A 22,538-nucleotide genomic window follows, 5' to 3' on the forward strand; every position below is an offset into this window, starting at 1 on the left:
TGGTTTGGTTCTAATATTTGAAAAACCGACTTACTCGGTTTGGTTTCTTTTTAGGAAAAAACCGATCCAAACCGAACCATGAACACCCCTGCTTGTGGTCTTAAAAACTTAAAGGATAAAGATTTTGTGAGGTCATGACATTTGTGTAGTTATAAAGGCTTCTTATTAATTTTGGAACATACCAAAAGGGAAAGTACATCGTCTAATTTGAAATCGAACGAGTAGTAGAAAAAGCATAATATAGGGGCAAAATTGCACAATTTCCATTTTATTTAAAATAAAAAGTGGGTTTTTAAGTTTCCGTTTATCAATTTTGAAGTAGAAGAGCAGTTAGGGAGTATGCTTGTTCCCTCGTCGTTGCCTCCAAAACTTTCAGAGACAACCCTACTTCACTTTCCCTTCAAAAGCACTTGCTTCTTGGCTTTCTTCTCTTCGTCAACATCACTCCTCAGAGCATCAGTTCCTTCTTCTTTCGCTCATCTTCTCAGACAATGCAAGTCTTGTATCAAAGCCAAACTCATTGTTACCGGCGTCTTTTCAGCTTCAGCAGACCCTACAACATGGTCATCACAGGTAGTGTTCTGGTGGAACAACCTTATCAAACGCAGCGTTATTCTCCGACATCACGTAACTGCCCCTGCCCTCTTCCGGGAAATGTTAAGACTTAATTGGAACCCTGATGGCTACACATACCCCTATGTCCTCAAAGCATGCGGCGAGCTTCAGTCCCTCCTTTGTGGTGAATCCGTACATGCCCTTATTTTAACATCTGGGTTAGACTCCAATGTGTTTGTGTGCAATGGTCTAATTGCTATGTATGGGAAATGTGGGATGTTGGGTCATGCACGCCAAGTGTTTGGTGAAACAGTTGTGAGAGGAATTGCTGACGTTATTTCGTGGAATTCAATGGCGGCAGCTTATGTACAGAAGGATGAGGATAGGAAAGTTTTGAACTTGTTTGATTCGATGGTTTCGTCAAATAATTTTGAGCTACGTCCTGACGCTGTTAGTTTAGTTAATGTGCTTCCAGCTTGTGCTTCTTTCGGGGCGTGGAAACGAGGAAAACAACTTCATGGTTATGCGATTCGGAGATGTTTGTATGAGGATGTTTTTGTAGGGAATGCAATTGTGGATATGTACGCGAAGTGCAAGCGTTTGGATGATGCTAACAAGGTTTTCGAGCGAATGGAGGTGAAAGATGTTGTTTCTTGGAACGCATTGGTAACTGGGTACTCTCAGATAGGACAATTTGATGAGGCTTTGGGGTTGTTTAAGAGAATGAGGGAGGAAAAGATTGAATTGAATGTTGTAACGTGGAGTGCTGTGATTGCAGGGTATGCACAAAGGGATTTAGGCTATGAAGCTCTCGACGTATTTAAGGAGATGATGCTTTCTGGGGCAGAGCCAAATGTTATCACTCTTGTTTCTGTGCTTTCAGGTTGTGCTGCTATTGGAGCACTGCTTCAAGGGAAGGAAACTCATTGCTATGCCATTAAGAGAATGTTGAGTTTGGAAGGAAGGAATCCTGAGGAGGATCTCATGGTGATTAATGCTCTGATTGACATGTATGCAAAGTGCAAGGAGCTGAAAATTGCTCAGACCATGTTTGATAGTATTGATAGGAGAGATAGGAATGTTGTTACGTGGACAGTCATGATTGGTGGATATGCTCAACATGGGGATGCCAATGATGCTTTAGAACTTTTTTCAGCCATGCTGAAGGATGAGTATTTTGTAATCCCAAATGCATATACCATATCTTGTGCTCTGGTAGCGTGCGCTCGTCTATCTAGTCTTAAGATTGGTAGGCAAATTCATGCATATGTGTTACGACAAGGATATGAACCTACAATGGTTTTTGTGGCTAACTGTCTTATTGACATGTATGCCAAATCTGGAGATGCTGATGCAGCTCGAATTGTGTTTGATAACATGAGCCAGAGGAATACGGTCTCATGGACATCCTTGATGACTGGCTATGGGATGCATGGTCGTGGAGCGGAGGCTCTCCAAATTTTTGACGAGATGAGAGGAGCAGGTTTTCCAATAGATGGTGTAACTTTTCTTGTTGTGCTATATGCTTGTAGCCACTCTGGAATGGTTGACCAAGGTATGAATTATTTCAACAACATGAAAGGAGATTTTGGAGTAGTTCCTGGGGCTGAACACTATGCCTGCATTGTAGACCTGTTGGGTCGTGCTGGTCAATTGGATGAAGCTATGAAGCTCATTGAAGACATCCCTATGGAACCAACCTCAGTAGTATGGGTTGCACTGCTTAGTGCTTGTAGGGTCCATAAAAATGTGGATCTTGCAGAGCATGCTGCTGCTAAGTTGTCAGAACTGGAATCTGATAATGATGGGACTTATACCCTTATGTCAAATATATATGCTAATGCCAGACGCTGGAAAGATGTGGCTCGGGTTAGATCTCTTATGAAACATTCTGGCATAAGGAAGAGACCTGGATGTAGCTGGGTTCAAGGAAAGAAGGAGACTGTTACATTTTTTGTGGGGGACAGATCTCATCCAATGTCTGAAAAGATATACAATCTCCTAGAAGACCTGATTCACCGTATCAAAGCAATGGGCTATATTCCGGAGACAAGTTTTGCACTTCATGATGTAGATGATGAAGAGAAAGGCGATCTTCTTGTTGAACATAGTGAAAAGCTGGCCCTTGCTTATGGCATTCTCACGTCAGCTCCTGGAGTGCCTATTAGAATAACCAAGAATCTGCGAGTTTGTGGGGACTGTCATACTGCAATGACATACATCTCCAAGATTATTGAACATGAAATAATATTGAGGGACTCAAGTCGCTTCCATCATATCAAGAATGGATCTTGCTCTTGTAGAGGCTTTTGGTAGAGAGTTTTCTTCTTGTGGAACAAGTTCTGTGGGCATATCTATCAAATATTCTTAGCGAAAGATGAAATATACAGGCAAAAATATGACTGAGGCATTGACTACAGGACCACAGGCTGTTGCCTACGTCGGTGAATGCTGGTGACAGCTATGAGCTACATTCTGGTTATGTATTCTCTTTGAGGTGCGGAAAGAAAATCACTAATGTGAAGCATCAGAAATATAACTTGAAGCGTAGGTTGCTTGAAAAGAGAACTTTTAAGTTTAAGGACTCAAGGAATCTCTTGTTAGAGTTGGGATTAATTTAAGCATGTCACCACCCGGGTCATCCAATCCTGACCTTGGTTCAGTTTCCACACGGCTGACATCAGGGCAAATGATTCATTTGGAAAAGATCCGATACCAAGTGACAGCGAACTAGCTGGTCGGTGTGAATGATAAAGTGTAACTAAGTCTTTTTGGAACGCCACACCACACCAGATATCTGGTCAAAGAAGGTACCTTTCTAAAGCTCAAAGAAGCACCTTTTCTGAAGCACCAAAAGAAGAAAAAAAGAAAAAAAAAACGATTTGAAGCTTTTATGAAGCACATAGGCATGAAGGTGCAGTGTGTTACAGAAAAAATCTAAAACTTCTCTCTCTCTCTCTCTCTCTCTCTCTCTCTCTCTCACACACACACACACACACACACCGAGACACGCACTTGCACGTGAACACAAAAGTGAATAAAGATGATTCTTTGGGGTGTTTAGCAAAGATCTTAGCAGCTTCAATGTTCATGTGCTGATTGACATGGACGAGGAACTATTTTGTAGTCTGGTCTATCTTTTTGAATGCAAAATGATTTGGATAGATATTCATTAGTAGTATTGCTATCTCTTACAGCATGCTCTAATAATGAAGATGTAGACCTAAGCTTTACGCCACATTGGTACATTGGTTCTCTTCTTGTGTGTTAATTTACATCTATCCCAATAGTTACTTATCCAAAAAAATTGCATTTATCCAAGCGTTAGACAAGATCATCCGCTATTTCCTCAAGGCATAGCAACAACTGAGAAAGGACTTATTCTAGACAAATAGGCTATATGGTATCTTGCAGGCTAGGCATTCCTGCAGTTTCAAAAGCTTGGAAGCCTATAGTGTAGTATATTTTTCGAAAGCCTCGGTGTTTAGGATGGACCAAGAATTCTTGATGTTGCAGTTTCAGAGTAAGAGGGTGATAGCTTTGGTAGCGTTTTTTTTCACAATAACCCGTAGTACTAAATTTTTTCTCCCGTCTCTAATAGCCTGCTGTTTAAATCTCATCAAAGAAAGAGGCTGAAACTAACTTCCATGTATCTATTACTTTTCTGTTTACGTTTCTTCATTCCTTCTATAAGCTTGTAAATTTGTGGGTAATATACTGACTTTGTTTGTAGAACTTCTCCCAAGTTGCACGTCGAGATTGGTTTTGGCAGAGACAAAAAGGTTGTAACATTTGGGTGGAAGTACTTAGTACTTACGGAAATTGATGGATGGGATGGCTTTTCAGCAAGAATGTACGAGCTCAGATCTCCTTGTACAAATCAACCTGGTGACATACATATGGAAGGCTCTATCAATTCTTTATATTTCTATGCAAACGAGTACGCTCCTGGAAGCATCTTTGTTAAAAGAAGATGTAATACTGGACCTGTCTGCAAAGTCTGAAGTATATGACTAGGTGTAAGCAGGAAATTATTCCCTTTCATTTAAAATTTTTTCCTTCCGTTGTTTTTCTTTGCTTCTAGGGAAACTTCACGTCTCTGGAAGTGCACAGTCGGCCCTTCCAAGCACAGGAAACCTATTGTAGATTAAACAGTTTAACTAGACCATGTACATGCCAAGATCGACGAACAGATTTAGATGCTGTTTGCTTAGTGTTCTGGGGATGTGCTAACATCGATCTCATTGCATCCTCACCAAAGCTATTACCAGAGATTGAAGAATAAATCCAAATGTGGTCAAGTTGTTAGAGATGTAAATCATCTCACGCATGCTTGTAAGCAGGGGCAGAGCTAGAGTGTCGGCTACGGGTTCGGCCAAATTCAATAACTTTGGTTCAAATCTTGTATTAGTTTAATAAATTTATTGAATATGTACAAATTATTATATTAGAATCCAGTAACTCAAAAGAATTAAAATTTCGAACTCATAAGTTTCAAATCCTAGTTCCACCCACTTCTGCTTGCCAGAGCAGTTATCAGAACTTAAAGGCTGGATAGATGTGATCAATGATCATATTAGCATAATACTAATTACTATAATATTCATCTTTAGCTTCCATGGCAAATTCTCAGGAAGACAGGAACTCATTTAATAGTACATACGGAGCTTTCTAAATTCTAGCCTTGAGAAAATAACTATCGATTGACTATTCCAGATGTGGCGAGGAATATCGGACCTCCATTTGAAGTAAAAACAAAAATACAATCGTTTGTCCGAAGAATGGAATTTAGTGTTGGAAAGTTGGTATTTCTCCAAATGGAGACGTCTGTTTATGCACTGGTCGCTCAATTGTCACTTTGTCGTTGTCAATACCTGTTTTTGTTCGGCAATGATTTTGAATTAATAAAATCAATCAATCCATACTTTTTATATAAACAGGTCACCAATGACGAAACCATTTATTACTTCCTCCGTCTCAAATTATGTGTTGTGATTTCTAAAAATAGTTATTTCAAATTATTTGTCATTTTAGAAGTTCAAGAGTAAATTAATTATTTTTTTCTTGTTCTACCCATAATATTAATTGTTCTTGAAGAATACAAATACCTTATGATGAGAGATTATATCTTAAGACATAAATAAGAATAAAATAATCAAAAACTTTTTCTATTTAATATTTTCTTAAGGGCGTATAAAAGAAAAACACAAAAGATAATTTGAGATGGAGGAAGTATCAGAAACGGGTAATTATTTATACTAAACCATTTACGTTTATAATATTGATAGTGTTAATACTTTTTCGTACATAAAATTTAAACTCGTAAATAAAATACTATTATCCCTTTTCTTTCATCAAAAATACGAAAAAGAAAAGATTATATTTCCAGAATTGAGAATGAATAGATACCGTGAAAAATGATTAGGTCAACCAGTCAGCATCGCATGTGCATAACAAAAAAACACTCTTCCTTTTAGTCCAAAGTCCAAACCAAACTCCTACCAAAGTTCATTCTCAATTTTCTTCCACTTATAATTAATTAATTAGAATCTTTCTGCCGTATTAATTTCAGAGCATTAAAATAGGGGTTCCTTGTTTGTTTTGGCTAATGAAATATGACATGCATTAATTCAATTGTTCTAATTCTCCAACAAGAAAGTAAATCTTAGACAAATGACATGCGTGTACACTTGTAACATTTTTGGAGTAATATACCTTAATTCTTCGTTTGTGAGTTTTGGACCTTGTTCTTAACGTGAGTCTCCTCGTATCAGCCGGTAGTCAATTCCTCTCAAGACCTTTTATGTTTAGTGTTCTTATTCTTTCACTTGAAAATGGAGTTCTTATCTTAAACTTGTCAAAGGCTATCTTGCATTCCTTCTTTGTTTAACTGAGATATGGATCCTTCGCTCAGTCCTACATCCATTTATTATGCTATTAAGGTAAGTGTGCCGCATACCTCGTAATGAATTTTTAATCACTTAAAAGTTACTTGTTCAAGCAGTGAAAACAATTTCATATAGAACTGTAAAGTAAGATTATTTACAATAGATTTAATATATACTGATCTTTTTTCGGACCTCGCATATTAGTGATAGAGCCACATGAAATTTGAACCTATGACTTAAAATAATTTTTGAAATTGCTTTATCACTTAATTAGAATTTTTCGTTACCTCAGGACAATTCAACTATTTAAATATAATAAGAAAAAAAAATTGTCCAATTTTTTCAAGGAAGAGATTCAATTGAACACCTTTTTAACTTAATTCCTAACATGTTTGGCCAAACTTTTAAAATCAGTTTATTATTATAAATGCTTTTCTTAAAAAGAATTTTTTGTGAAAATTAATTTGTATTTGGTTAATTAATTTGAAAATCACTTTTGAACAACAATTAGTATTTTATCAAACTTTTAAAAAGTGATTTCTAAGTGTATTTTTTTCAAAAGTAATTTTTTAAAAAGTATTTTTGAAAAGAAACTATTTTTTCCTGATTCTACTCAAAACACGTTAATGAAATTTAATTTATCCATGCAGTGCTCCCACTCTTTCTGATTGATGATGATCATTCTAATTTGGAAGTCGATATTCGTTGTATAGGCAGTATATCCACGAGTGCACATAGAATTTAGAAGTTCAAAGCGTTAATATGAAAACAGAAATAGTATTGATTTAATTTGGTATGTATATATTTCGAGATAACATGCCCCCCTGAAGAAGATACAAAATGCACCATTTTTGCAGATTTCAATTTTCACTCCATCTAATCTAATTAAGCTTCGAAAGCTAAAATGGCTCTGTAAAAAGTCTTTATATAATAGATTGAACTACGCTACAAGTCACATTCATGTTTTATTCCTATGTCTGTGGTGAATTTGCAGAAAGAGACGTGGAGGCGTACCGTTGTTCTATCGTTTCAAACCTTGGGAATATTATACGGTCGATTAAGCACTGCTCCCTTGTATGTATTCGGTTCAATTAATCCTAGCGATATCAAATCAGGACAGCAGATATATGAACTCTTCTCCTTTGTTTTTTGGACTTTAACCTTCATTCCCTTGCTCAAATATGCCTTTATAATCTTGAAGGCTGATGATAACGGAGAAGGTAATGTAAAAACTTAATGGCTAAGATTTGATTTGTTCATATATTAGGGGCGGAGGTAGAATCCGAGCTACGGGTTCGGCTAAACCCAGTAGCTTTTGCTCTAACACTGTATTTTGTGTTAAGAAATTTATTATATATGTATAAATATTAAATTTTGGAACCCAATCATAGTGAAGTTGACATCTTAAATCCAAACTCATAAGATTAGAATCCTGGCTCTGAGATCGCTGTGTGTCTAAAAAGTAGTGAATTGTTGCAGGTGGTACGTTTGCTTTGTATTCCCTACTCTGTAGGCATGCCAATGTAGGGCTGCTTCCGAGTGATATAAGTACTACGGAACTTATGCATCAAGAGGAAGGAACCCCTTCTAAGATGAAGGTGGAATCAAGGGCAAGAAGAGCAATTGGAAGATATAAAAGCAGCCACTACTTGATATTATTTTTGGCTTTGCTTGGTTCCTGCATGATAATCTGTGATGGAATTTTTACCCCTGCTCTTTCGGGTTAGTCTTATCACTGTCATCCTCATTAGTTTGCGGATAACCTCCTAATCTCACATGATCAGGATCATTACTTCCTGTTTTCATTTCAGTTTTATCAGCAACATCAGATCTGAGACGTTCATTGTCAAAATTGGCAGCCCGATGTAAGAATTGTATTATAATCAGCACATTATGATGCAAGATATTTACATAATATGCAGGAGTTCATTTTTATTAATTTTTTGTCAGTTACCTCTTCTGAAAAGGCAAGACACTCAATTGACAAGTATTTAAAGAGATGTAAGTGTCCTAACCTTCTGTTTTGGCCTATGAAATTGGGCTTTGTATAATATTTGGAAAATAAGTAGTTTGTTATTTGCGATACTTCATCTTTAGCTACTTAATTATTCGTTGAAATGATACTTTCAGATATACCAGTTCCAGCAGCATGTGCCATCTTAGTTTGCCTTTTCATGCTGCAACGATATGGGACCAACAGAGTTGGTGTCATATTTGCTCCAATTGTCATCATATGGCTCATGTTTATAAGTGGGTTCGGAATATACAATATAATTCATCATCCCCAAATCCTCTGGGCAATATCCCCAGCATACATGTTTAGGTTTATTAAGAAAATAGATATTTCAAGTTGGAAACTTCTAAGCAGCATTGTCTTATGTATAGCAGGTTAGTTGTGTTAAACTGGAACTTATGTTTTTCACTTCCATTTTGATGCCGAAGGCCTTCTTCTCATAAATTATCCACTAGCACTTCTGAAAAGAAAGTTTTCTGATCCATGATCGCTAATATTCTTCAGGTTCAGAGGCAATGTTTGCAGATTTAGGTCATTTTTCGAAGCGATCTATTAAGGTACTTAGACATTCATTTTCCATTCTTAAGTAGGAACATGATTGAGGCGATAAAAGTTGCCATGTTTGCAGGTCACTTTTGTCTTTTTGGTATATCCAGCACTTGTATTATGTTATGCTGGACAAGCAGCATTTTTTTCCAAGCACCTTGGTACTTCAGATGATGTTGCTCATCTTAGTGAATCTATAACACATAGTAAGTTTAGTAAATGGTTTTATAATTATGTTAGTGGCTTGTTCCTTAAGATTTCTAATCCTCAATTATCAATTACTCAGGACACCTTCAACGTATATTCACAATTTTGTCCCTTTTTGCTTCCCTCGTGGGTAGCCAAGCAACCATTACGGCAACTTTTTCCATCATAAACCAGTGCCAAGCACTTGCTTGCTTTCCGAGAGTCAATGTTATCCACACATCCGAAAAAGTACATGGACAGGTTTATGTTCCTGATGCAAATTGGTTGATCATGGTCCTTAGCCTCACAATCTTGATAGGCTTTCGAGACATATCAGCTATTGCAAACGCTACAGGTATAGTTTATACATTGATCAAAACTGTATCTCTGTTGTTTTAAGCAGTACACAGTCATGCAAAGCTTCTAATGCATGCAACTCTGGCTCCCACTATATTAGTTAGTATTAGATTAGAATTATAGGGGCCATATTGTTACTAGGACTAATATTATTTTCATCATATTTCATAAACTTTTTGCTCATTTTTCTCCCAGGTTTAGCTGTTATTTATGGAATGCTAGTGACAACTTGTCTTATGTCGCTAATTATAGCACTGCAATGGGAGAAGACCGCTGTGTTTCTCTCTGTGTCATTTTTGTTGTTGTTTGGTTCGATTGAGGCAATATACCTATCATCGTGTTTCTTGAACTTTTCCAAGGGAGCTTGGTGTATTGTTGCTCTGTCATTGATTTTTATGACAGTCATGGTCTCTTGGCACTATGGTACTATAAAGAAGCATGAATTCGACATAGAGAACAAGGTGACTGTGGACTGGCTGACAGAACTTAGTCCTGGACTTGGTGTATCAAGAGTGGCCGGAATTGGATTCGTTCATAGTAATATTGTGACAGGAATCCCAGCTTTCTTCTCTCACTTCATTACCAACATCCCTGCATTCCATCAAGTGCTGATTTTAGTGTCCTTTAAGTCATTGCATGTGCCATTCGTTCCCAAAAATGAACGATATCTTATTGGCAGGATCGGTCATAAAGAATACAAGATATATAGGTGCATTGTTCGATATGGATATCGTGATCATGTAAGGAATATAAATGATTTCGAGGATCAGATTATTAGCTCGATAGGTGAATTCATTGCCAGAGAGGAACAACATCATGAACTGTTGTTTTTGGAAGAGGGAAGGATGATCATTTTGGGAAGCCGAATGACCGATGGAAATGTATTGGTACCTGTTGTTGTTGGAGGTGAACAAAGTGGAAGTGGTCAACATGTAGCAGATATTGAAAATCCTACTACTACTACAACAAAGAGGAAAAAAGTAAGATTTATGTTGCCTGCAAATAGTCCTAAAATGAATCCATCAGTAAGGAAAGAACTTCAACAACTTGTGGATGCCAGGGAAAGTGGCACTGCTTACTTTATGGGCCATTCACACTTAAAAGTACGCAAAGGGTCGAACTTTGTAAAGCAATTTCTTGTGAAGGTTTATGCATTTCTGGATAAGAACTGCAGAGAGCCTCCAGTTGCATTAGATATACCTCATGCTGCCCTTTTGGAGGTTGGAATGGTGTATACAATATAATTTGCTACTGAAACAATGAATACATTATGGCCTAGACGTCGTAGAGAATTGAGAATTCCAAGTTTTTTAATTCTTTGAATTGGAATGGCATCAATAAAAATTTAATAGCTTGCAACGACAACAATGTAAAACACATTGTACATCATAAATAATTTTAGCGATAATTTTTTTAATTTACGAGTGCAGGCCAGGTAAAAAGATGTCCATATCACGATCCGGAGACTTCTAGTCTCTTTATCACTAAACCATAATTTAATCACTCGGGTACATCTGACATGCATCAGACATTTTTTAATTATCAATCGCCGATTTTAAAATGACTTACACTTTTTATACCTTTTCTCCTAAATTAAAGTTAAATATATTTGCTTTAGTATAGAAAATGATGGAATGAGTGGGGAAGGACCATTAATTCATTATCTCAACCTTATAACAAAGAGTATAAAATTTTGAGTTTTCCACGCAATTAGGATTTGAGAATTCTTCTTTCATTTCAATCTTTCAATTTTTTTTAACTTGCTTTAGAAACTAAGACCCTTTTTAATCATAATACTGTCTGTTTTACTTTTTGCATATGAAATCAAAATGGGACAAGCAATGTGTATACATGGTACGTATTAATCTTATACTACTAAGATAAAATCAAGAACGTTCATATTTGGCAGCAGCCTTTTATGGTATAATCAAAAGTTCATTTATGAATTCATCTAATATTGTTTTCTATTTCCTTGATTGATAGCGATATTGCATACAACACGTTCCACAAATATGTAGCAAAAGAGAAAAAAACAATGGTACCAAACATCTTGGTTCAATCATAGCAATTAATTAACAAACATAATTTATGAGATTATAATTGAGATACGTAGAGGCTGTTGGGAGAACAGTATCTGCAAAACCTTAAAGTTTAGACCGTCGTTATATAATGTGATTATTATTTCCTAGGCAAAAGCAAATGAATCTCATATATCCAAGAATTTCAGATTTTAGTTTCAACCTGAGTTTCTTGAGCTATTCTGTCTATCGACAGAGGTGGATCTAAGATTTTAAGATAATATATGCACTTTTGTGTAAAGATGGATCTAGAATTTATTACATTTGACGGATTTAACTTTAGTCTCTTACCATGAAATCACTATACTTTTAAAGTTATAGGTTCAAAATTATATTATTATTATTATTATTATTATTATTATTATTATTATTATTATTATTATTATTATTATTATTATTTTGAAACTTTAGTAATTTTCACATATGTATATATACTCCATGTGAAAATAAGACCGTCCAGAGTAGGATTTGAAATACAATTTTACGTGTAGAGGTGCACCCAATAATTATTGCATCATCGGAGTCTTTGAGCATGGGTGCCTATTTAAGTAATTTTAAAAAAATATAACATTGTTATACATAGGTTAAGGAAAGAAGTATGGGTTCGCGTAAACTCATACTCCTTAACCTAGATACGCCCTTGCCTATTGAATTGAGTTTTTGAGTTAGATGTTCAGAAATTCAGATTAATTCACATGATCGACATAAGTTATATCCATGTAAGGAAAAACACATTATGCTAATTAACATGTCACCAGCATTTACAAATTTAAGAAAAACATAGAACTATTGGATACTTTTCATTTCATTTATACAATACAGATAAAATGACAACACACCAGGAAAGGAAAAGCCAAGCTAGTAAAGCAAAGCAAAGAGAAGCATATCCTGAATTCATCAGCCATTAGCAGCAAATTAAATTGATCTTCTCAATATACCTGTAAGAGCCGAAACTTGCTATAACTTTAGCTCGGAACCACAAAAGTACTGTACTCACTTTTTTGAAAAGATCGGGCTCGAAATTATTGGAAGAATTCTTAACGTAAGAAGAACAAGTATTAATGGCCCCAAACTCTATCATTGATGCAAATTGCAAGCTTTAATCGGTCCCTTTGTCATTTCTGGACTGATTTCTGCCTCATTTTTTACAGAAAATGACACAGAATAAAAATCCTCCATAGAAATAAAGCACGAGTTGTACATGTAATATAGTGCTCCTAAGGATTGGTTGATGACATAATAAAAGTGCCTCCTGGGACCCTTGAACTTTTAAGATATTGCCATAGCATCATCACTCCTCTGCTTTTTCGCACTTTAATTAAATATTTGTCCAAATACATTATACATAGAGAAAAAAAAAAGATCTTATATTTCAATGTTGCATGCACCAACTTTAATAATTCCCATCCCTTGCCTATATAAACATGTCAAGCAAACCCTCCTCACTTCACAGCCAAGTAGAAAACTTGATTGTCTTTTGCAAATCTAGCATTTTGTGTGAGAGACAGAGTGCTAGAGATTTGCAATTCTTTGGCTAGAAAATACAAAAAAGAGATGGCTGGTATTTCTGGTCACTGGGCTTTTGCCTTTGGTGTCCTTGGTAAATATAAACATGTTTTCTTCCTAAAATATATATGTTCAATGTGTTGAGGTTAAACTCATCGTCTCTTTTCTTTTTCTTTTGCAATTTGCAGGTAACATCGTCTCGTTCATTGTGTTCCTTTCTCCACTGTGAGTCTCCAGCCATATACATTTATTTTTTTGAAATGTTCAGTTTATTTGACTTGTAATCTGACTGACACCATAATTTCCTAATTGCAGGCCCACGTTTTATAGTATATTCAAGAAGAAATCAACAGAAGGCTATCAATCAATTCCATACGTGGTTGCGCTCTTTAGTTCCATGCTTTGGATTTACTATGCACTTCTCAAGACCAACACTACACTCCTCATCACTATAAATTCCTTTGGGGTCTTCATTGAAACTATCTACGTTGGTTTCTACCTTTTCTACGCGCCAAAGAAAGCCAAGGTAAGGTTTTACAAGACATCTAGTTAAGCAGTTATTTTTTTCAATCTTTCCTCTTTCTAAAGCAAGAAAATTACATGTAATTTATTAATGCAGGTCCAAACTGTGAAGATGCTCCTATTATCTGTAGTGGGTGGCTTTGGTGCTATTGTTCTTGTTACCCAATTTCTATTCAAAGGAGCAGTTCGAGGGCAAATAGTTGGATGGATTTGCCTTGTGTTTTCCTTGTGTGTGTTTGTAGCACCCTTAGGCATTGTGGTGAGCTTTTACATACAAATATTTCAAAACGTGGTCGCCTTCTCGTTTTTTCTCCCATGCATGAAGAAAATAATGCTGATGATTTTTATCATTTTATGCAGAGAAAAGTAATAAAAACAAAGAGTGTGGAATACATGCCATTACTCCTATCAGTGTTTCTCACATTAAGTGCAGTGATGTGGTTCTTCTATGGTCTTCTACTTAAGGACATCAACATAGCTGTAAGTTCTTTAATTGCATGTATCCACGTTTACGTACGTAAGATTTCTTGGATCTTATCAATGTAAGTCATACGTGTACTTTACTTGTTATCTTATATAGGCACCAAACGTATTGGGATTCATCTTTGGTATTCTCCAAATAGTTCTCTACGCAATATACAGCAAAAAGGAGAAGGCCATCTTAAAGGAGCAAAAACTTCCAGAGATACAAAAGCCAGCAGTCATAGTGGTGGATGAGAACATGAACAGTAAAAAGCTTCCAGAACTGACACAGGAACAGATTATTGACATAGTGAAGCTTGGATTACTGGTTTGCTCAGATAAAGTTAACGTAGCCTCTCGTCCACATGATACTACTTGTGGAGTTAAAGCACCTAAAGTAGAAAACATGCCCAAGCTGCAAACTGTAGAAGCCTAGGACAGTTACTTAATGTCAGGCTTGGAATTAGCATTGATTTCAGTGCAGCATATATATAGTTTACCTAATTAATCCTGGTGTGTATGTACACAAGTTATCTCTATATAAGCTCATATATAGTTTGTGTAAGCTTTCTCTTGGCATGTCCTATAAAATAATAAAATGGTCATCTTGATCTATATATATATATATATAAGAGGCTAGGCGTGAATGTTTTCTCTTACAGCAATAAATTAAAGGTAACTAGTTACTATAGTTTATCCCTGTTAATTCCTAAGCGTTAAAAGTGTATGTTTGCTGTATCGTTTGATACACTATCACTATACATCTAGGCATGATAGAATCTTTAACTAAACTCGTATAGAATTAGGCCGATAGAGGTAAAGGATGACATAAAAATTATAAAGATTAAAAATGCCCGATAGTATATATCTTCATAGAGGTCTGAAAATGTCTTGAATAGGTTGGAGAATGATCACTTATACTATTTAATGTTATACTTGCCTGACAAGTGGAAAAAGTACCTTGATTCCAATTTATAAGAACAAAAAGAAAATATTCTGAACTTGTAACATCATATAAACGTACGTGTCATACGACAAAACTGTAGGATAAAATGACAAATTATGCATCTACTCAAGGACATTACAAAAGTGACCAAGAATCAGTTTGGATATGTGCCCGATAGATCTACAACATAAGCTATACTCTTGTTAAGAAGATTGCAAAAATTTATCGCAAGAGGAAAAAAAAGATACAAATTAATATCCATTGATCTAGAGAATATACATAGAGTACCATGATAGGTCCTTGATGGGGGTTGGAAGAAAAAAGATTTCATGTTAATATATAAATGTTATAAAGGATATGTAGGACTTATCATTAACGTGAGAACAATAGTAAACTATAAAAGAATACTTATATCATAACATTGGCCTGTACTTATTTACCCTAGTTGTAGATGAGCTAATCAACATAATACAAGACGTCGTTTCACGGTGTACGCTATTTACTGACGATACTGTATAAATTGATAAAACTAGCAAGAATGTGACCAAAAGCTTGAACTATTAAGAAGCTTTTTGGAGAGTAAAAGGTTTAAGATAAGTAAAGGTAAGACTGAATATATACATTGCAATAATTTAGTCAACATAAAAGCGTGAAGTGAAGATGAGGTTAGATGGGATTTTAGTAGCTAAACGCGGATAATTCATATTGTGAGAATACACGGAAAAATACATTAGTCACATGTGTTAACTATTGTAAGCACGTGATTTTTGCTTCACGAAAGTTACTCCAAAAAGAAAAGAAAATCAAAATATATGCATAAGTGTTTCTTTTCATTGGTTGATTTTTATTAAATGTTAATCTGTGGGTATATAATTTTACTTTGTCTTATTTAGGAATTTTGTGTTTAAATTAAAATAGAAAAAGCAAAAGAAAATGAGGATGCTCGGATTGGGCCAAAAGTTAAAACAGTAGGCCCAAACCACGTTCACCATCCGGTCCAAACCAGGCCTGCCCAGGCACATCCCGAAAACGACGCCGTATAAGGCGTCTAATCTGAGCCATCCGTCCAGGCCAATCCAACGGCCCAGGATTCCCTTTCAGTAACCCATTTCCAAACCCGACCCGGTAATCAGTTCGAACCGACCCCCCAACCAAGGCCAAACGGTGTCGTTCCGTATTAAGTAAAAGATCCTGGCCATCAATCTCGATGCATCCAACGGCCAGGATCTAATTACTCGTTACGTATATAAACCTAACCCTTTACCCAGCCCCCCTATACGAACACCCCCCTCCCGTCGTCCCCAAGCTCGAACCCAGACCTCCCATTAGGAACCCTAGCCGCCCCATCTCCCCTCGCCATTAAAGCCGGCGGCAAGGATGCCGGTGACCACCCCCTTAACACCCCTGATACACCTCACCACCCCAAACCTGAATCTGTTACCCCCTAGCCTCGAATCACCTTCCTTCATCTCGAATCTTCATTTGAAGATTCGAGTCGAACTCTGACCTACACCAAACCTCACCATATTTGTACCAGACACTCCCCTGACCTCCCTCGTGACCAAACCAAGCTTGGTTTGGTCCGAATCTACCCACAACTCCTAAAATCTCAAATCTGAAGATCCAAACCCTAGAACACCAGAACCTGGGGAATCTGACTTGTTTCATAGAGGGTTTGGGGTCTAATAAACTTCAATCAGGGTGTTCTCGGTTGAGAACACCCCGATTAAAGTCTGTTCGGCTTCAAAAGGCCAAATCTGATTCGGACCTGGGTCGACTTTTCTTAAAAGTTTTCGGTAAGTTTTTCTTTTCTTTTTTTGTTTCATTTGCGTGCTGATTAAGTTTATTAGCATGTTTCTATTGTGTTTGTTTGGTTTTTCTGGTATTTTTCTTAAATTCCTTCCGTCTCTGTCAAAGACCTTTTATTTGGTTGTTTGTTCTTCTGTGTATATGAATACATCTGGTGATATACATGCTCGTCAATTAGATTAGTCATCCAATAGTTAATTCATATATAGGTTCCTAGTAATTGAACAAAAGTTGTCTGAAGCCATTCAGGACCCTGTACGTATTGTTTATATGAACAAGTGATTATTACCTGTTACGATTAATATAGTCGAGTCGATTTATGTCGTCAATTAGTTTCAGCCATTAATGGTAACAACTTGATTCATGCTGTTTGTTTCTGCTGTGATCGTATTTGAATTACATTAGGAACTGAATTGTGTTGCCTATTGATTTTGTTCAATTTGAATCAAAAAACATTTAGGGGGTAAGTTATAATGGCAGTTCAGACTTTGGTCTTAAATGGATGGCATGTTTACTTGGTTCAGATTGTGGGCAGCATGTGTATGGTCAGCTGTTAAGGAATTAAAATTGGACAGCATGTGTTGTCAGATTATATTCCTGCTGCCCATACTTTGGCTAAATAAATAAGAGATTAGGACACTTTAACAACAAAATAGAGAGGGGCTGTCAGGGATCTCATGGGAGGTTTGGTTATTTAAAATAGCTGAGTGGAAAAACAGCAGGGAGGGGGAATTCTGAGTTGTCCAGCAGACTGTAAAGTGCTGAGGGTAGGCTATAAAAAGGCAGACCTTCCGTTAGAAGAAAAAAGAAAAAAAAAATTGGAGCCTGGAGAGAAGGTTTTCTTAAAAAAAAACTGAAAGAAAGAAACAAAAAGAAATCTCAGAACATTGTAACAAAGACTGTCTGAAAACAGCATAAGAATTTAAGTTGGCCAAGCTGTCTTGGCCAATTGTTGTTGGTTATTTGTCGAACTGTGTGTGATTGTTAAACTGTTGGTGCTGTTACATTCAATATTTTGGGCTTCCCGCTGTTGTTTTCTACTCTGTTTCTGGGAGTTGTCTGTTCGATGCTCGATCACTTGTGGGCTACATAGTTGTTGCTGGTTGTGTTACTGTGTTGTTGCTATTTGTTGTTGTTGTTGGTTGCTTGCTGTTGATACTCTTTCTCTTCCTCTTCTTATTGTGCAAACATCCAGGTACACGACTAATACTGTCAATGTAACTTGAAGTTGAGTATGAATGCAAAAAGAGAAGAATTGAAGATTGTTTATTTTAAGCATAGACTGTTATATTGAATATCATGTAATGCATAATAGTTTACATTTTGGATACTGAAGGTAACTTGCACGCCTAGTAGATATCAATGTATGGTGATTGAATGTTAGTTGTATATGTATGTTGTTAGGTAAAAATATTCCCAATGCAGTAGGTTGTATCCCAGACTTATTTTAATTGTGTAACATATTCTTTAATACATGCCAAGCATGAAACTATCCATTACTAGTTAAGTTCATCTCCTTTTGATAAACTGCTTTGTTATAATTATTGATAAGCCACACCTTTAGAACAAAGAACATAAGTTTACGGTCTCAACCTCATGGGGGTCGAGCCCAGGTCGAAACAGACCAAGCAGGCCCGCATCGGATAAACAGTGGCCCAGGTCTGGCCCATCTCGCATGAGCTGGATTTGGGCCCATAATGTTCGATCAGCTGTCCGTGCGCGTAGCCACATTTTCCTATTCTGTAAAAGCATTTTGAATCCTGCTATAAATAACCTACAAGCATGCAATTAACTAGGACTATCTCTGTTTTCAGTTAGTAAAGACAAACGCGACAAGAAACGTAGTTGCTATAGGATATCCTTTTAAAATAAGGACGAGATAAGCCTCGCCAAATAAAAATGCACAAGCTGCGGGGCCCTCGTTAAATGTATATATCGAAGCATTCAGTTTCCAAGGCAGGTCGTTTAGCAAATCTCACGACCCTCCCGGAATAATAACGTGATAGTCTCTTTTAAGCACGCATCTAATAATCTTATCTCCTTAAACTTGGGTGCACATTTATGTGACCCAAATCCAAATCTCGACGGAGTCGAAATATGTCTCTAGTCACGGGCACATTGATTGTGACGTGGCCCGAGATGCATTTTCATGACGTTGTAAATTCCTTTTAAATAACAAAGTGAGACGAGCCTTGACAAACAAGAAACGTAGAAGCTGCGAGGCCCTCTAGATGTATATATATTAAAATACTTAGAATTCGGGACAGTCCGTTCAGCAAATTTTACGGTTTTCACCAAAATAACAATACGTTAGTTGTTTTAGGCGCGTCTTAATAATTTAATTTCCTTAAACACGGGTGCACATTTATGTGACCCAAATCCAAATCTCAACCAAGTCGAGATATGTCAATAACCACGGGTGCATTGATGTAACGTGGTTCGAGATATATTTTCACGACGTTGCAATTCTCGTAAAAATAATAATAAAAGCGGCCAAGAGTTAAAATTTGCACATAAGTTCATATTCGTGTAAAATCAGATAATCAAGCCAAATATAACAGTTGAGCGACCGTGCTAGAACCACGGAACTCGGGAATGCCTAACACCTTCTCCCGGGTTAACAGAATTCCTTATCCGGATTTCTGGTACGCAGACTGTAATATAGAGTCATTCTTTTCCTCGATTCGGGATTAAAATTGGTGACTTGGGACACCCTAAATCTCCCAAGTGGCGACTCTGAAATAAATAAACAAATCCCGTTTCGATTGTCCTTTAATTGGAAAAAACTCCCTTGTACCCTCTCGGGTACGGAAAAAGGAGGTGTGACAGCTCTGGCGACTCTGCTGGGGAAGTTGGCCCAGAACCACTGGTTCAGGGTTGGAAATTCGAGCTTAGATAAATTGTTATATTTGGTTTTATCTGATTTTTACATGTTTGAGCCTAATGTGCTAAATGCTGCTTTTACCGCTTTGATATTATTTGAACTGTACATATAAACTGTGCCGAAACCCTTCTCTTCTCACCTCCGGGGAGAAGCTCGCTGGTCGAGACTCCCTATTCTGTTAGTGTCAACACCTGAAATAAGAAAGAGGCCGGACAAGTTACAAAGACGGACGACCCCGCGGGTCCCCGGTACGTAGCCCCCTCCTCGACTCGAGTTGTCCGCTCGGGTACACTGTCTAGAACACTGACCCAGGTTTTGAACATAGAATAACGTGACTTCATGCCGGATCCCTAGTAGGAACGCTTGTCTGCATCATGTGCATTTTGACTTAGGGGACTCAACACAGGGGTTGGGTCCGTCTAGGAATAGCAACCTGAAACGGAGAAGACCGTCCTAATGCATCTTACTTGTTGTGTACACATATTTGTTTCAAACCTGCATGTTGACTGGTTTCTGAACCTTGGGAATGTTGGAAAAAAAAGAGAAAAAAAAAAGGAAACAAAAAGAGACATAACAGTTAAGGTGCTAATTGATTATTTTAGAAAAGGAAAAATAAAAATAAAAAATAAAAAAAATGAGTTATTTTGAAAGATAGATTATTTTATCTTTATTTCAGAAAATCGTTTGTCGAAAAGAAAATGACAAAATGAGTCTTTTTGAAAAATAGGTTATTTTATCTTTTTAAAAAAATAAAGGGTTATTTTACCGGGTGTCCAAAAATGGTTCGTCTTGCAATAAAAAAATGAAAAAAGAGATGCGTGTTCATTTAAATTACCGAACTACGTCAGTTTGATTCCCACCGGATGTGGGATACGTAGGCAACCCTCATCGGGTCCAACTCCCCGATTTTATTTACCTATGTATGTATGTACGCCTATTGTTTCTTTTCTAAAAATACCTTAATAAATGTGCATAATGAGCACAAGTAGGAGTCCATCTGAGGCCATTATAAACAAAGTTCCTTTGGGCTTACGCATGTGGTGGAGCGACTTGGGAAGATCAGGGCAAGATACGGTCAAGATATACTTGGGAAATTTGGTCGGAATGTTGGATATCAATCCACGAGGGGACGTTATCAGGGCTTTAATTTCATTTGGGACCCGGCCCACAACGTATTTCACTTCTCAGATTTCGAGCTCACCCCGACACTGGAGGAGTTGGCGGGGTACATCGGATGTCCTAACATCCCTATAAAAGAACAGTACCTCATTGCGCCAAGGGCTGTAACCATACACAAATTTCTGGATATCGTAAAGATCCGCAGAACGGTACATAACCCAGAGTTATCAAAAGGGTTTTGTAGTTTGGCATTTCTGTACGACAGGTACGGTCATCTGGGAGGGTTCAACAATCCCGAGAGTATGATCTGCAGTGGGGAGAACCGGTTGGAGTGGGAAAGGCACATGCGTGTGGCTTTTATGATAGCCTTTCTGGGTTGTTTGGTGTTCCCTAAAAGAGACGGAAAAATTAATATACAAATTGCTGGGGTCGTCAACACTTTGATCAAACAAGAAAATAGCACTCTGGCACCAATGATAATTGCGGAAATTTTCCGCGCACTCACCTTTTGCAAAACCGGAGGAGATTTCTTTGAGGGATGTAATATACTGCTACAAATGTGGATGATAGAGCATTTATGTCATCGCCATCAATTTCTGAAGTTTGGGTCATCACAAAAGACTTGCATAGAAGAGTTTCCCACCAGGATCGACGGGTTCAGATTACCGGAAAGGGTCGCCGAATGGGTCACGCTACTACGCTCTGTGTCAGCAAACCAGATAGAGTGGGCCTTCGAGTGGTTACCCCTAGATGAGGTCATACGCATGGCGGCCGCCGAATCTTATTTGCTGGTGATGGGTCTCCAAAGTGTCCAGCCCTACGCACCACGCAGGGTGTTGAGGCAGTTGGGACGATACCAAGTGATCCCGAAGGAAGAAGATCTCAGCAGACAGGTGATCGAAATTAGACCAGGTGGGCAGTTCCCTGAAGCATTCGTTCGGAGGATCTGGAATGAGTGTCAAACCCTGAAGTTAGACACTTGTGTACGAGATCGGGCTAAGGGCGAAGTGTCTCCGAAATACCTCCCGTGGTACAATAGAGAGCTTGAACATCAGAGACCAACTAAGAGAGCTCACATCCAAGGCTTTGAGGGATCTTCACAGGCAGAGTGGAGTTGGTTAAAAAGATAAGAGGGCTACCGGGCTGAAATCGGGAGGCTAAAGCAACAAGTCGAAAGGCTTGTATTTGAGAACAACGTGCAAGTCGCCTCGGAACAGGGCGAAAAGAACAAGCTAGCCCAAGAGAACCAGACCTTGAAGGCCCGCCTTCGCCAAGCCAGTAAGAGTAACATTGACCGGCAGAAACGTCGCTCCGACGAAAGGTTGATAGCAAGTTTGAAAAATCAGGTCATCCAAAGCCAAGAAGAATTGGAACAATCAGAAGCTCGCGTAGCAAGGATGAAGGTCAGATGGGCAAGATGCACAATGGCCCGAAGGCAGCGCCTGCAACAAGTCATGAGGGATTGTGAAATGAGCATCGGGATATTAAGGGAAACGAACTCCACTTTACATGAGCGGATCATCAAACAAACACGAGACGCTCAGGTCGACAGAAGACATTGTTACGATGCAATGGCTTGCATGGAAAGACAAATGGAGTTGTTCCAGGACCGACTTGCCGACAATGCTCAGGCACTAGGATTGAAGAACCAACAAATCAGGCAATT

At 37.6% G+C, this 22,538-nt stretch overlaps 3 protein-coding genes across 3 annotated transcripts; all 3 read left to right on the forward strand.

The window, feature by feature from the left end:
• The first annotated feature begins 307 nt into the window (after nucleotides 1-307).
• LOC107790901 (pentatricopeptide repeat-containing protein At5g16860-like) lies at nucleotides 308-5,054 on the forward strand. The gene is made up of 2 exons (XM_016612872.2): nucleotides 308-3,365; nucleotides 4,289-5,054. Exon 1 carries the CDS (start codon nucleotides 340-342, stop codon nucleotides 2,869-2,871), a length of 2,532 nt encoding a protein of 843 aa, XP_016468358.2. The 5' UTR covers nucleotides 308-339; the 3' UTR covers nucleotides 2,872-3,365; nucleotides 4,289-5,054.
• A 1,126-nt stretch (nucleotides 5,055-6,180) lies between these two features.
• On the forward strand, nucleotides 6,181-10,824 carry LOC107790902 (potassium transporter 25-like). The gene is made up of 10 exons (XM_016612874.2): nucleotides 6,181-6,497; nucleotides 7,438-7,663; nucleotides 7,923-8,165; nucleotides 8,255-8,308; nucleotides 8,394-8,444; nucleotides 8,574-8,831; nucleotides 8,962-9,014; nucleotides 9,086-9,209; nucleotides 9,290-9,544; nucleotides 9,742-10,824. The coding sequence occupies exons 1-10, from the start codon at nucleotides 6,453-6,455 to the stop codon at nucleotides 10,788-10,790; spliced, it is 2,358 nt and encodes a 785-aa protein (XP_016468360.1). The 5' UTR covers nucleotides 6,181-6,452; the 3' UTR covers nucleotides 10,791-10,824.
• A 2,232-nt stretch (nucleotides 10,825-13,056) lies between these two features.
• Nucleotides 13,057-14,729, forward strand: LOC107790903 (bidirectional sugar transporter SWEET12-like). The gene is made up of 6 exons (XM_016612876.2): nucleotides 13,057-13,224; nucleotides 13,319-13,355; nucleotides 13,446-13,656; nucleotides 13,750-13,911; nucleotides 14,013-14,132; nucleotides 14,233-14,729. Exons 1-6 carry the CDS (start codon nucleotides 13,179-13,181, stop codon nucleotides 14,548-14,550), a joined length of 894 nt encoding a protein of 297 aa, XP_016468362.1. The 5' UTR covers nucleotides 13,057-13,178; the 3' UTR covers nucleotides 14,551-14,729.
• The last annotated feature ends 7,809 nt before the right edge of the window (nucleotides 14,730-22,538 follow it).

The sequence above is a fragment of the Nicotiana tabacum genome, chromosome 6, assembly GCF_000715075.1.
Source record: "Nicotiana tabacum cultivar K326 chromosome 6, ASM71507v2, whole genome shotgun sequence".
Classification (NCBI taxonomy): domain Eukaryota; kingdom Viridiplantae; phylum Streptophyta; class Magnoliopsida; order Solanales; family Solanaceae; genus Nicotiana; species Nicotiana tabacum.